This window comes from Pseudopipra pipra, chromosome 8 (assembly GCF_036250125.1).
Source record: "Pseudopipra pipra isolate bDixPip1 chromosome 8, bDixPip1.hap1, whole genome shotgun sequence".
Lineage (NCBI taxonomy): Eukaryota > Metazoa > Chordata > Aves > Passeriformes > Pipridae > Pseudopipra > Pseudopipra pipra.
In genome coordinates, this window is record NC_087556.1 from 3790553 (window position 1) to 3805420 (window position 14868).

The 14868-nt window shown below is 43.3% G+C and overlaps 1 protein-coding gene and 1 long non-coding RNA gene across 20 annotated transcripts in view; one reads left to right on the plus strand and one right to left on the minus strand.

Annotated features, from left to right (window-relative positions):
* The window catches only part of LOC135417780 (uncharacterized), a 76615-nt gene that overhangs the window by 1382 nt on the left and 60365 nt on the right, over positions 1–14868 (plus strand). Inside the window, exon 3 of the long non-coding RNA XR_010432205.1 lies at positions 615–1301. This is a non-coding gene — a long non-coding RNA (uncharacterized LOC135417780). The remainder of the gene's footprint in view (positions 1–614; positions 1302–14868) is intronic.
* COL13A1 (collagen type XIII alpha 1 chain) overlaps positions 2743–14868 on the minus strand; it is a 95821-nt gene continuing 83695 nt past the window's right edge. For 6 of the 19 annotated variants that reach the window (XM_064662231.1, XM_064662224.1, XM_064662226.1 and 3 more), the window contains 2 exons: positions 13359–13397; positions 2747–9574 (listed from right to left, as the gene is read on the minus strand). In XM_064662231.1, coding sequence (XP_064518301.1) covers positions 9542–9574; positions 13359–13397 — 72 coding nt within the window. In that variant the 3' untranslated portion in view covers positions 2747–9541. Of the gene's footprint in view, positions 9575–11759; positions 12201–13358; positions 13398–14868 lie in introns of those variants that run through there. The other 13 variants (XM_064662229.1, XM_064662221.1, XM_064662215.1 and 10 more) reach the window with 5 other exon arrangements.

Here is a 14868-nt window from a genome sequence, read left to right on the forward strand (position 1 = left end):
TATGAAGCTGGGTTTATATCATCATGCCTATACAAATACTTTGTGTCGTTGCACCAATTTCACAATAAAGACATTTGAAGGCTGCTGTAATGCACTAGGAGATTATTAACCCAGACCACTCCAACCCACGGTGTTACTTCAGGAGGGTGTCTGGGAACAACAGAGTGATAAAGAGTCATCCATGGTTTCAGCTTTCCCTTTGTTGCTGTAAAAAAACCATACAGGTTCGCTGGAGTTTGGTTTTTGGCTCTGCCAAAGTAAACAATTTTGTGTCTGTATAGAATTGGATTTGGCGGGGAAAAGAAGCAATGGAATATTCCCTCAGGTTATATTAATTGTGGATTGCACCATCTCCTGAAGAAAAAGGGCATGAGGTGAGGACCTGTGTTTTCCTGGGCTACTCTGTGACCTTGAGTAAGGCATTTCATACACACAGCTGTATTTTGGAAATAAAAATATCTTGCCTCTTTTTAAGCAATGAGTAAGAGCTTTAACACATTTCTGTGGATTAATGCTTTGGAGTCTATTCCCCACTTCTTTTTGAAAACAAGGTCAAGGTGCTTTGAAATCATAAGAGAAAAACCTCACATGTGTGAGTGACTTTTATTTTACAGGTAGTGGAAAGTCTTACCTGGATCTTCCCTGCTGAGGCTTGGAATTTAGCAAAGGAAAAACATACCTGTAAGACTTGTCACTGTACTGAACCATACTGGGAGGGCAGGAGGAATCTGAAGAAGATTTTCAAGCACTAAGCATAAAAATAAATGACAACATAAAACCCATGTGAAGAAGGCAGTAAAGCATTTACATTTGTCTTATTTCCAGATACAAATAATTGCATCCAATAACCCTCACAATCATGCATGTGATACATAGCTTTGTAATCAAAAATAATTTGCGATGAGGCAAAATAAGCATCCCAAGTTTTTGAAAACATTCCCAGTTTAACACCAAATAGTTGCTGTGTGATAAGAACACAAATGTGTGGGAGGCCTTTCAAGGAAAAAAAAAAGTCTTTATGTGAGGCAAACTTTCAACATTAGGACAACTCACTCTGTTTACAGCAACATTTTTCTGTTTATAAACAACATTCTTCATGAGGAAACGGGAATTCTGGAGAAGTGTGAGAGAGGACATAAAGGATTTTCACAATATAACAGTTTTTATCTTTAAGCCAGTCATAGACCAGTTTTCCTACTGTTGTGATTTTTAATAGTCCCATAAACTCTATTTCCCCTCCTTATTTCTGCAGTGGATACAGCCTCTATCCTTAACCTAAATATTAACAGGATTATATGGATGTTTTTTGTTGCTTCAAGTGTTCCTGGAATATTCTGAGTTGCTTTGTGACACTAGAATAAAGAATGTTTTAGCAGATCAGACCAAGGCAGCATTTGAAGAGTTACCACACGTGTGAACTGCTCTGCAGTAACCACACTTTTGGAACCAGCAGCTAAAAGACCTATTTTTTGGTCACAGTAGCTGTGTGTTGTGGCCATTTATCCCTGGTTGTTCAGGGAAGAACTGTTACTAACTAACATTGTGCGAGGGAAAAACGCGCAGCACCGGATTGAAGAGCTTTCCCCACTCAGCAGGAGCGGGGCCTGCCCTCACGAGGTTCTGCAAAGACCATCTGCCGGTTGCCTTCCGAGCGCAAATACAATCTGTTACTTTGTCAAAATAAACAACAGATCCATCGGAGGAGCATTTATAGAGTGCTGACTGCCTGACTCCCCAGCTATGGGAGAACCAGCCTGTTTATGGCACTCTCATTTTGGGCCAGAAGCTGTTACATCTCAAACACTGTAATGAATATTTCATAGCTCTGGCACCAGGAGTTACAGCTTCACTCTCGCTCAGGCTGGCAGGTGTCCAGGGTCGCCCTGGCAGGGCAGGAACGTCAAGTGCTCCAAAAGCTCTGTTTCAAGGGAGTATATAATCCAGGAATTCGATCAACCAGTGCAAGCGCTGCCCTGTCATTGGGATAAACAAACACGATCAAAGCTGATGTGTGTCAATATTGTGGCAGCAGAGCACAGATGTAATAACCAAGTTCTGCAAATACTCTGTACTTCTGTAAGGAGTTCTTTGAGCCCTTTTTAACCCTTCCTCCACCCTCCATACTGCTTATGGGGTTGTTATGCTGCTAGGGTGGGCACAATGAGCCAGAAAAGCTAAATCCCAACTTTCTGGAGAACTCTCTTTTAAGTAGCATTTTTAAAATTAGACCATCCCACATCCTTCAGAATTTAACATTTTTGTGTGTGTCAGATTCTAACATATGGTGTATAAAGTAGGCTCACTAGCTGCAGTCACAGATTAGTTATAATGTGTAAGCAGTGAGAGAGGTCCTTCCTGCCCAAACACCAACTGATTCCAAAGTTTAATGCTGGTTATTAGCTTAAAAAAATATCAAAAATGCATTTTCATCCTTGTTATTTAAAAGCAGGTTTTAATCCTTGTTACTTGTCCTTAAATGCAGCAATGCAGACTGCAGAGATCATTGTCTTAATTATTCCTTAGTCATGTAAGTAAAAATATTAATCGAATACAAATATCTGAGTCATGTTTAATCACAATAATCATGACTTTTTTTTTTTTTTTTTTTTGGTCTAATGGAGATTTACAAATATATCTTTCAGAATTATGGAAACTCCAGATCTGTACTGCAGGGGACATCCTTAGCAAACTGGCATTTCACATACAAAATAAATCATATTTCCCGCTTCTCACAGTTGTTGCAAAGGGGTCTTATATCTGATCGATTTTCCTGTGCCAGCAGAGATGTCTGTCCCCTCGCAGTCACACTCTTTGGTGCAGTTTGGAGCAGTGACACACATTTCCTTTCTCCTCTGGTGGCACAAACAAGCACATCGTCTCCCTGGATGGGACCATTAAGCTCCAAGTTCTTTTCAGAGAAGCTTCACAGGGCAGGACTGCACAGCACTGCTTGTTTGTCTGCTTTCATAATTGATCCTGAGTTTGATTTAAAACAAGACAATTTACTTCATTAACTACTTTTCCTGCTAACTGCAGAGCCCATAGGGGGGAAAAAAATCTCAACTGTGACATATAAATAAATGAAAACGCCTTGAAACAAGCCTACCCTTGGGTCTGAGGCAGCACACAGCAAACCTCCAGAACGTTTATTTATTGCACCAGTGCAAGATTTCACTACTCTCCCAGGGTACAGCAATACACATCCAGGAGCCATCATTTTTATAAAGCAAGAGTGACCTTGTAGCCTTCAGGAATGATAAAAGCCATAAGTTTCAAACGCATTCTCCATTCCAAGCTGGAGCATCGAAACATGTCTGTTCTCCTAAATAACTTGATGCATCGGTCACTGCTAAACATCCAGATCCTTGAGGGGTTTGCCTTGCGCTCCAAGGCTCATTGTATCTGTACCCAGAGGAGGTCAGGAGCAAAGCACATGCTTTTGCTGTCAGTTCAGGAGCTAATGGTTGTTCAGCACATGGCTTTCATTCCAAGGAACCACCACTGTGATTTGGGCTCACAGAGATACACACCCGGGCACACAGGAGAGCAGGAGGGGAGGGAGGGGATGTACACCTAAGCCGAGGGCAACGGAGAGATGGATGGACACCTTCTCTTTGGTTCTGTCTGCTTTGAGGAAAGACAGACAATACCCACGGCTGATAATTATGATCATTTTAGCGTGGGCATGACTAGAGAGTCAGTCTCTACTTTCCTCTGGTCTTCCCTCTCTCCCCTCTTTGCCCCTGCCCTCTCAGTTCCACAATTAGTGTGGCTTTGTGTTTTATGACATTAATTAACACTGTAAGAGTGGGCTCCAGTAAGGCTGTTCATGCCATGGGAGGGCTCAGGCTGCCTTTCTCTCAAGCACATTCCCCAGTGTCCAGCACTGTGTCTCAGCTGGGGTTGCTGCCTTTCCCTTTGCCCAGGCACTGGGAAGGACTCTGTCCTCTCTCCAGCTGTCCAGTTTCATAGTGACAACAGTACTTTGGAGAATTCTGCCCTGCTAAATCGGTTGACATTTCCCACCGAGTTCCATAGTTCCCGGGCCTGATGGCAAACAGCAGATGGCGTGGTTGTCTCAGGATATGAGCCTAAAACCCCAAATGGGAAGGGAATTCACCTGTATGTGCATTTATGGGTTATGGATCTGCATGTGGTGTCATTTACAAAAGACAGAAACTAATTGTACATAAACAGGGGTTTTTATAAAAGGGAGAAGAAGGTATGTACATCACAGGTAACAAATGCAGACTGTACTGGAATATGTACGTATGTATTTAATTTATAAATTAAAACAGAAACCTCACTAAAACATTGACACGAAGGAGTAAAGCTTCAACAGAAGGCACGGGCAATTCATCAGACTCCTCTTGGAAAACAATAGGATGACACTTCACATATTATGTTTACCATTACAACAACTACCCAGCCAGAGACATTTTTCATTGCCTCCTGCTTGTTTTTTAGCTCTCCTTTGATTTTCCAAAAGTCCATTCCCCAAACTAACTTGCTCCTGGCATCTTTGTTCTCCTGATGTCATTACTAGGCTGAGGTATTTAGAATAGCAACATACAGCTCTGCGGAGCAGTTTTTATCACAGTATAAACCAGCACCTCTGAACAACATCAGCACTAGTTTCGTTATCTGATAAATCACTCTACTGAGGAGTGATTCAGTGAGTCCTGTAAGTGTGCCCTTAGTTTCCAGGCCAGGTGTGGTTTCATTAAAATCACTGGATTAATTAATGGACACAGGAAATGGGTAACTGAAGCCCAGCATTTCTTCTGACATTAAAATTCCTAAGCTATTTTTCATTCCTATGGATGGAAATCATTTACCTGAATCCCTTTCCTCATGTTGAGTGCTTAGTCCTTTAGTGTCTTTTTAATATTTTATCACACTGTGAAAAGATTTGCTTAAAAACTTAATAGTGGAAAAAATACTTACTAACAACCCCAAAATAATTACAGTATTTCAATTCTGTTATGATCAGTAACTCCTTATGGCACAGCTATCTCTGTTTTTCTAAAATATTGCTAGAAATGGCCAATATGGAATTCAGAATTCCCAGGATTGAAAACCAAAACAAAAGAATGTTGTCATATTGACAAGGAAAAAGTGAAAGAAGAAAATCAAATGCTCATTTTGGCTGAAGAAGCTCCTGCTGAGGTTGAAAAGCTTGTGGGAAAGAACAGCCCTTTGTTCTCTTCATTCTAGCAATTATTTAGTGCAGAATTGTCTGGAAGGCCAAAAAATTCCAAATAGCTAAACTATGTCAAAAGGAGTTGAAACAATGTCTTAGAAACAGCACAATGACAGTAAAAATTCCTGGTAACACAAAGTATACACAGCACACACATTAATGAATGCCAAATAACACTGGATATTCAATACACAGGCTGAAAAGTTTAATGTAAAAACAAAACAAAAAAAAAGTGTAAAAAGTGTATTCAGATTTAAACATCTTAATTAATCAGTGTTTGTAAGAGAAACACAGAAACAATGCCCTGTCAAGGTCTACTCATAAATCATCACTTTACTACAGCTATAATAAATATTCTACAGTCTATGCCACCAAAGGGAAAACAAAAGTAAAATCTCTGTTGTAAAATTCAAGGAAACCAGATATGTAACAACATAAAGTTGCTTCAGAAATCATTCTCCTGCAGGGATTAGGTCAATTTGGTGTCCAGCTGATGTACAGATGAGAAACACGAGCAGTGCCAATGACACAAGCATTCTAGGTGGAATCAGGGAGGGGTTTTCTATTGCTCTGAGGACCCTGTCAAGGGTCAACAACTTGACTTCTTGGTGAAGCGAACTGCCCTGGATGGGGGACACTCCTGCAAGCCAGGGCATCAGGAGCAATACCTCCACACACGCAGTGGGAGTGTGGCCTGGAACTCGGGCACTGCCAGCGGGAGAGCCGTGACATCTGCAGCCCATCCCCCAGGATCAGGAACTCCCTCCCATCCCTGCACTGCCCAACATCTGGAGCCATGAGAATGGTTCCTCCCTGCATCCAGGAGGTCATCTCAGTCCTTCTGGGGCTGGGCCAAACATGACCATGACAATGTTTTCTCTGCCTTTGACTGGTGAGGGAGAACAATAACACAGCAAAAGGAGTGGTGATGGGGCAGGTCATGAGTGAATGGTGAGGGACCAGGCTCAGAGAAGGAGTCTCCTTATGGTGGCCTGCACAGTCTTGCTGCCTCTCTCCTTTTCATGGACATCATCCCGCTGCAGAAAAGGCTGTGGAGTTTAGGGAGATGGCACACTTCCTTTGGAAGGCTCAAAAAACGGGTGAAACTGCTCGGTCTGTGGCACTGCTGGCGGGGTGCACCATCAGGGTAAATGCAAATCTTTGCAGGAGAGCAAAAGGGAAGATTTACTGAAGCAACGCTTTGAAACACAAATGTGGAAAAAAACCCCAATGGAATTATCACAAAACGGAATTTCACACTCCCAGCAAACCCCCACCAGAGACAACAGACCAACAAACGGCGTACAATGGAAAGCAAGCGTGTAAGTTGCACTCCACAGGCTCCACAACCAGTCCTCTCACACCTGTCATTAATGTCTAACCTACTAAACCTTGCAACAGCAGTTCAACAAACTCACGTTTTGCAGGAAAAACAAAAGTTTAGCACGTTTTTCGTGAAAAAAAAAATTTGCAATATTCAGACTCAGAATGAGTCTGTTCAAAAAAAAAAACAGAGATCATAAGAAAGCTACAAAGCTACACTGGTTTTGCTGCCGTGTGTTTTAAACAGTAGAAGCTTTATAGTCAACTCTAAAAAATATCAACAAACTTCTACAATCTTAATTCATGTTTTGCCATGATGTTCTCATCAGATCAAAATGTTTAACAAAGCAGGCCTACATGGAGGGCAGAAGGATAGCAGGAAGGACTGATAATAAAAGTGAGTAGAAAATTATCAAAATGCGACCAACAGAGATCTTCTGAAAATGCAGGGGGGAGGAAACTACTTTGTCCAGGACAAAAACATCTGGAAGCAATAGGGACACAAACAAGAGAAGGGGAAAAAAAAAAAAACAAACCACAAAAAAATATGGAAAAGAAGGGGAGACCCTCATCCAGCAAAGCATCTGCAGATAGGCTCAGGGTGAAGCACAGCCTAAAGCTAAGCTTGAGCCTGAGTGTGTTGCTGGATTCCGAGGAGGGAAAACAATACCAAGAGACAGCAATACCGTAGCAGGTACCCTCCAAGAACTTGCCATCTTCAAATAAACATGACTTTTTAATTTAATTTTAACGAGCTTTCTAGCCCGGCTGTAGAATGCAGCTGAAGGGGACACAGCAGCTCTTGCTAGACCAGCTGCTTCCCGAGGTGGGAGGGGACCATTTCCAGTCGGCTGGTCCCTCACATAGCCCTTTTCATCTTTGTAAATGTAAATGGAGAGTGTGGAGAGAGCTGTTTTGTCTGGGAGAGGTCACTGGTACCTGGTCCCTCGGTGTGGCCTGTGGGAATATGTTTATCCCCACTGAAAACTGGTTTGCCTGTGGAAAGCACCATTTTACTACTGAACTTAGGGAGAAAAAAAAAAGACGATAGAAATGTCCTTAGGATATTTTTGGTGAGGAACTTTTACACACTTATTCTAAAAGCCCATTAAAAATATACCTAGAAGAAAACACAACAGAGCAAACAAATTGCCCCCAAAAATCATTAGTAAAAAGAACAGTAAAAGTAACATTATCAAATTATATATATAAATGTTTTCAATAAAAAAGAAGGAAAAAAGCACACCTACCGCCTGCAGTTCTGGTCAGGTTCTCCCTCCAACCCCCTCCCCCCCAGAAAAAGTAAAAATAAAAAAAATACAAATAAAATAAATTAACCTTTCCACCAGTCTAGTTCCTAACTGAAACAATTTCTTCCCCTGTTACTCTATGCACTGAATACATCTGTTAGAAGCCTTAAGAAAAAACCCTGCAATCCTTCAGATGAAACTGAAAGTAGGACTTTCCCCCCAATCTTTGTAAACCTGGAATTATTTTAACAGTAGACTTCCTGTGCGTTGGCAGGAGGAGGTGGGTGTCAGGTACAGGTGTCCTTATCAGAAGGTCAGGATGATTCCAGTGCTAACAAAGGGCGTTTGAATCTGGGATTGCTCTGGTTTAAATACATCCCTTTGAGCTTGAAATCAGCTCTTTCTTTCTGAACTGTAACAAGAATTGCTTATCGTTTAATTCTGCCTAATGACTCAGATAACATAATTCATTAGCTCTAATGACAATGGCCCTGGCTCACCAGAGTACTTCAGTATGCAAATGGCATCATTTAGGCCAGCGGGAATCACAGGGAATCAAAGTTAAATGTGCGTTTTAGTGCTTGGGCAAACGGGATTCCCAATGCACTCAGGGAAGTAGTCACGTTCATAAGATACATACTTAATTATTTATTTTAGGTTTGGGGTTTTTTTAATAAATTGCTGTGGTGGCAAGACACTAGAGCTTACATGTGAACAGAATTTAATCTTCAGCAGCAGGGGCTGAGGAAGGGATGCCAGGTTTGCAGTTGGTAGGAGGTATCCAGGATTGTATATTCTGCCCTTCAGGCAGCTGGGAAACATCCTCCGAAGCCCTCAGTACTTTGCCAAATCTTTATTTCCCTTCAGTGAATGCATTAAAACATGTAACAGTGGAATTGAACCTCTGTGATCCTTATTTTCCATCTGGAAGTACGTCTGCGGAGAGATACCCACAAAAGGGCCTTAATGGGCCAGCAGAAAACATTTCTGGAGGACTCCAGACAAAGTACATCCAGTGTGTGCAGTGGAGAGCAAAGCACAAGTACAGGAAGCAAAGGAATTAGTCAGTGAAACCAGACTTTTTCCACACTCCACATTTGCCTCCTTTGAACACATAGTTCATGCCTTCAAAATCCAGAGCAGTTAAAAAAAATACCCAAAAAACAATGTCATTTCCTTATAATTTCACAGGAGAAGAAAGTTTGTGATGAAAAGGTTAAAGATGGAATCATCAGTGATACAGGTGGAAGTCTGTCACCTGGTAACCAGAAACAAAAGCAAAAAGTGTGATCGTGTCCTCTCTGAGCAGCACTCTGAGCAGAACACGGGGGGTTCTCTGCTTCTCCTAAAGAGAATCGTTCAAGAAAGATTTCTCTCAGATCAAAGGATTACCCTCCCCCCCCCAGAAATATTGTCTATGTCTTGCACTCATTTATGCAGCCGCTGCTGGAAAACGAGCTTAATTCTTCATCTGAAGAGTCTGACCACAAAAGTCGAATGAAGCGAAAATGACCAAAGGAAAAGAATATAAATGGTGTCATTTTCGACCCCTGCCTCTGGCCTCTGGGAGAAGAGAGAGCAAAGCAGAAAGCGCTGGCATGCCGAGCTCCCGCAGCCCCAAGCAGGCACATTCCTGGTGCGCAGCTCAACAACTCTTCCCAGGCTCCAGGGAGGCAACTTGCAAAACATCTCCAGCAAATCTTCAGGAAGGTCCTCCTTCTCCTTTCACTCTGCTGCCATTTCTCAAGCTTCTCCACCCTCAGACTCACTTTCTGGCTATCAGCCAAGGAGTTTGACCCTTGAAGTGGCAGACAAAGTGTTTCATGTGAAAACAGACAGGCAGAATCAACAGTAATCAGGTTACAGGTTTTAGTAGGGACAAACCCTGAAAGGAAACTGTCACACTCGGGGTGGTGCAAACCCCACTGCCACCGTTTGGGTTTCTCTTGACATGCAAAGTGCTCAGGTTTGGGAAGAGCAGCGGATCAGTGTGGTGTCACTGACCCTCGGTCTATCCCAGTGGCTAATGGGATTGTGTTAGTACGGGGGCTGTAGGAAGAACAATCCAAAATGTTCACTCATCTACTTCAGTTAAAATCCCAGGCTGTGGCTGCAGCAACCGCAGGGAACATTTGCCACCACGTTCCCGCCTTTAGGACAGGTGAGCGGGTACCTTACACATTTCCCCCAGAAACAGATAAGTCTTTGCTGACACAAGTCAGGTACTTTCAAGAGTTCTGGCAACTACATTTCAAGGCCTCCTGCACCTCAGGCAAGAGCTTTCTCACAAATGTATCAGTCAAAAAACAGCTCAAGAAATAAAACAGGTACAGTATCACCTCAGAAGTCCTTGACCTTTCAGTAGCTGTGCCAGGGCAACGTTACAGACGTGCACTTTGCTTTTGGATCAGATAAAACCAAGCAACAACAACTCCATGCAGTGCAATCACAAATACCAGCTACAAAACAAAAACACTCTACAGAAACCAAAGGGGACAGGAAGCATTGGCAGGTTCTCTTAGGGATCTGTAAGTTTTCGAGGATTAAGGATAGCCAGCATTTTTAGAAGCATTCAAACATTCTACCTTGCAGCTGAATGCTTCAAGATCAGAGTAGAAATTCACTGCTGCTACAAACTCCCAAACCCAAAGCACCCCCAATGTACCCATCTGGGTCTTTAGGAATTGCTTTGTTTAACAGGTGAGCAATTAAAACACGACTGGAACACTGGCTGTTCCAATTAGCTCAGCTCCACAGCTGCAAAGCCTTGTAACAGGGAGCTGGGGCTTATATTAACGAAAGCTATTACTGACAAAACCAACAAGAATCCCTCATGGCTCTGTGGTTCATTTTCCTTCTGTGCCATTTCAGCTCCAGTACTCCAAGCATCTCACAAAAACATCATGCATGGAAAAGTTCCATCCCAAGGACAATGTTGGCATGAGAAGAAATGGTTGTAAATACCATGAATTAGTTTAGGTTGAAAGTTGCAAGGAGTTTCCTAACCGCGAGAGCACTTGAGCCGGAACAGCCTCTGGGGTGGGGAGGGAGGGGACACAGGCAGAGAAACCTCACTGGTTTTTAGATGAAATTCAATAAATTTCTGAAAGGGTGAGGTGACAGATGGGTTGCAGCAGTCAGGGGCTGCGCTGGGTTCCTTGGGCAGTCCCTGTGTACCAGGGAAGTACATCCCTTATACCCCATCACTTGACTCTGATGGTGCTAAAAGACTGTATGGAATCATCTGGAAAATAACTAACGAATGGTTTATGAACAGATGAATAATTGAGCAGCGTAGCCGAGTACAGAAGGGGTGGTGGTGGGGACCACTCCAGCTTGCACAGCTGCAGCCAGGAGAAGCCCAACTCCTGCCTCAGTGGCAGCATCATGCAAAGAGCAGGACTTGAGTGGATCAGGCTCACTAATGAACCACCACTCACGTTTCTCCCTTGGGATCGTTAAACATGGTGGCTTCCCCCTGAATCTCCTGGGTTGCCCACTGCCTTTCCCCCTACGTGAAGGGCCAATGCCAGTGGACATGTTTTAGGGAATGGATTTAGGCTTCCACTCATTTTCTAAGGAAAGCATATTGTGATAGTCACTTTAGCCTGGCAGTACTTTCCTTTCTGGGTAGTTTAGACTTGAGACATCAACAAGGGTAGGTCAGGACGGATAATTAAGATGTACAGACGCAAATTGTAATGGCACACTGCAAATCTGCATGTGACCTTTGGTTAATGTTTTGAAAAGCCATGTGGATTGATTTCTCTAACAAACATTCATTAGGATATCATCGAGGAATGCTGCGTTATGCTTAATTTTAAATGAGGTTTTCACTGAGCTACTTGCACGCCTACAATTTAGAAAGGGGTTAGAATTTCTTGCCAGCCAAGGCTCATTGTCATGAGCGTTATTCCAGCCCATGTGAGGATAATTATAAATCATGGAGTCTTTACGTTCCCAGTGCACGGTGACTACCAGCAGGTTTTTCAGCAACACTTTACTTCAGTCACAACAAAACTATTTATATTTCACTTTAATAAAAAATACATAACATTTTGAAATATTCTTGAATGACCCAGCTTGGAAAATGAAAATGACCTTTAAATCTATACAGGGCAGTTCCTTCGGGCATCTTTAATGTAATAATTTATTAAGTTCCTATATTCATCATGTGTGCACAAGTATCATGTAAATATTACAGCTGTACTCCATGACAAAACAAGCATAATGCAGACATAGAATCATACAGAGAACTGACAAACAGGGGGAAAAAATCTAGTATTTTCTGTACAAAAAAATATGCAGCTTTTTGATAATTTGTAAAAATGCATAACTTTTGGCATTTTGGAGAAGAACACTGTATAAAAATAAATATCCTATGTACAGTAACACACACAGGCCAGTCCAGGTTAGAATCATCACTGCAAAAGAAAACATAAATGAGTGTTAGTGACAACTCAATACCAAGTGTTAATGCCAGCTCACAGGGCGTGGAGGGAAGGACAGCATTAGAGAAGCTGGCTCCAGGAGGAAGAGCAATGGGAATCTCAGCAGGGATCCTTTTCACTTCCCTGAGTGAGGGTGGGAGGTTCAGCTTGGGCTGACTCTGCGTCCACCATCTTCCCACCATTGCAGCTTGAGGACCTGGCATTTACACCCACAACAGGTGCTGAAGGTGGGCCAGACCCCAGGGGGTCTGAGGGAATCCATGTGGAAATCTCATCTTTGTGTAAGGATTAGAGCACTTTGGGGCCAGGCAGCTCAAAGGCCACACATATAGTTCTCTCCTTTGTAGCAGATAGAGCTGTACCGTGATACGCAAACAAGGAGGAGTTTTGGTTGCTGCTTTTCAGCGGTTGTCCTGGTTAGAACAGCTGGGACCAGTTCATCACTGTATGGGTGTAACCCAAAACTGTGTATTCTACAGCCTTCCATGCCATTTCCCAAAAACTGTTATCAAAAGACCATTTACACCATCTGCCCAGAGCAGCCCTGACTCCTCAGGCTATAAACTGGGTGTTAAGAGGCCTTCGAGATAGGACGATGCTCCTTTCCTTGCACCCACTGTGGAACTCCCCGCCCTGAGGGAGGTACTGGGCATTCCTGCCTGAACCTGAGGATAGATAATCTTGGAGTCTTGGGACTTTTTTAACCACTCGTGGGATCCAGAGGAAGACTGCAGATCACCGCTCTCAACCAGACTGCAACAGCACTCTCACCAACAGGTTTTTCCCTCTCCTTTTACTTTGGACTCAGGGGGCCCAACGAACACCACTCTGTTCATGCCCCAGGGTGCTGGGTTATACATTTGGGTTTTGTGGGTTAAAACCAACTGTTTGTCTGTATAATCGTAGTTATTGTAGTATTTTATTAAATTGTTATTCTGACTTATAATCTCTCCTTTGAGTTGAGTTCATTTCCTCTGCTGGTTTACCTTTAAACCAGCACAGGGGTACAGTCCTGGAAATCCCATCCATGCCTCCACACCTCTTTTGCTCTTAACCAGACTCATTGGAAAACACTAGCAGAACACACAGCACTGCCAACTCAGCACAGCAGCATTTCCAAGATTATTTTACCTTATTCCAGCAGCCTTGGACTGGAAGCCCATCTTCCCCCTGAAAAAGAGATGGATGAAATAGCAGTTTAGACACAGACAGTAGTGCAGAGATGGAGGAAAGAAGACATGGGTTAACTATAACAGCTGCAACAAACAGTGTGAATCAGGGCTGGAGGAATAGTCTGAGATATTCCTCAGCCTTTTGGAGTGACCCGGACTTCTGGCTCAAAGAACCTGAAGCAAGGGCTGGGACTGAAGAGGGCAGAGGCCTCAGGCTATGCAAGGGACTTGCCCACATGAGGTCTGTAGGCTTGTTCTCGTTCTTCCTCAAGGAATAGTTTATCCAGGCTTCCGTGAAGGAAGGAGGAAGGAAGGCAGTGGAAAGTGTGAGGTGGTGGGTCTGTGTCTTAATGCTTGGCTCTGTAGTGCTGAGGTTATAAGCAAACCCCAGAGTCAGCACTAACCTCTGATCCTGAGGAGGGTCTATAAAAAAACCTCCATTTCTTTTCTGCCGTGTTTGCTAAAGGGTTTGCTTTGTCATGTGAGATCCTGCCCAGCTGTCCCCTCTTGCCTCTGAGGAGATCCCGCTCCAGAGAAATTAGGAAGGCAAGCAGCTGGGCAGTGCCTGTGCTGGTTCAGGATGTCTCAGCTGACTCCCTGAAAAGGGTCTTGGGCTTCAATAACAGCAGTGGGATTTCTGTGAATATTCCCCAGCACCTCTGCAACCCCGACGTCTTGGGCTGCACAGCCCCAGGTGGGTGTGTTGTTGTCATTATTATTTTTTAATTTTTGTTTAATGTTGAAGAAGGTTGGACACTTTAAGGGCTGTGCTACTAAAAGATGGAGACCCCATGGTTGGGAAAGGCTTTTGTGAGTGGCTGCCATTCATATAATCTCTGTGAAGCCCTGTTTGACAGGAGAAAACAGGATGTTATGTCAGTGCTAAGGTGCTCTTGAGCAGGAGGTGAAGTCAGAGGTAAGGAGATACATCTCTGACATGAGAAATCAAACATTTGTGCTGTGTCCATGTGGCCCATTTATAGGCTATCACTATTCCCCAGGAAAACCAAAACCAGTACAAACAGAAAAGCAAATGCACAGTAGTATACTGAGAAATGAACTATTTAACAGAGATGCACTTTCAGGGGCCTGATGAACTGAACGTTGCCACAACAATATTGCTTTTAAAGTGCATTTTTTTGACTGTGGTCTCCTTGTGCTGTTTCCTCCTCTTCTCTCCCCCATGTGGAAATATGGAGTTACCAGTTAATTACTGGGCATATTGCGGTGTTCCCATTGGTACACTGATGGTGGTAGGAATGACTGGTGTAGTGCAGCGCAGGAGGAGATGGGAAGTTAGGTGTATGAAGGAATGGGAGGCCAGGGAGTTACAGCTTAGGGATCAAAGGAAGACCAGGGTCACGAGGAAGTGTTTGTTGCAGGCGAATGTGCTGAGAACGGAAACATGACATGCTTATTAGCATCAAGGATCTCCTTCCACATACCTCAGATGTGCAAAGCGTTAGTTC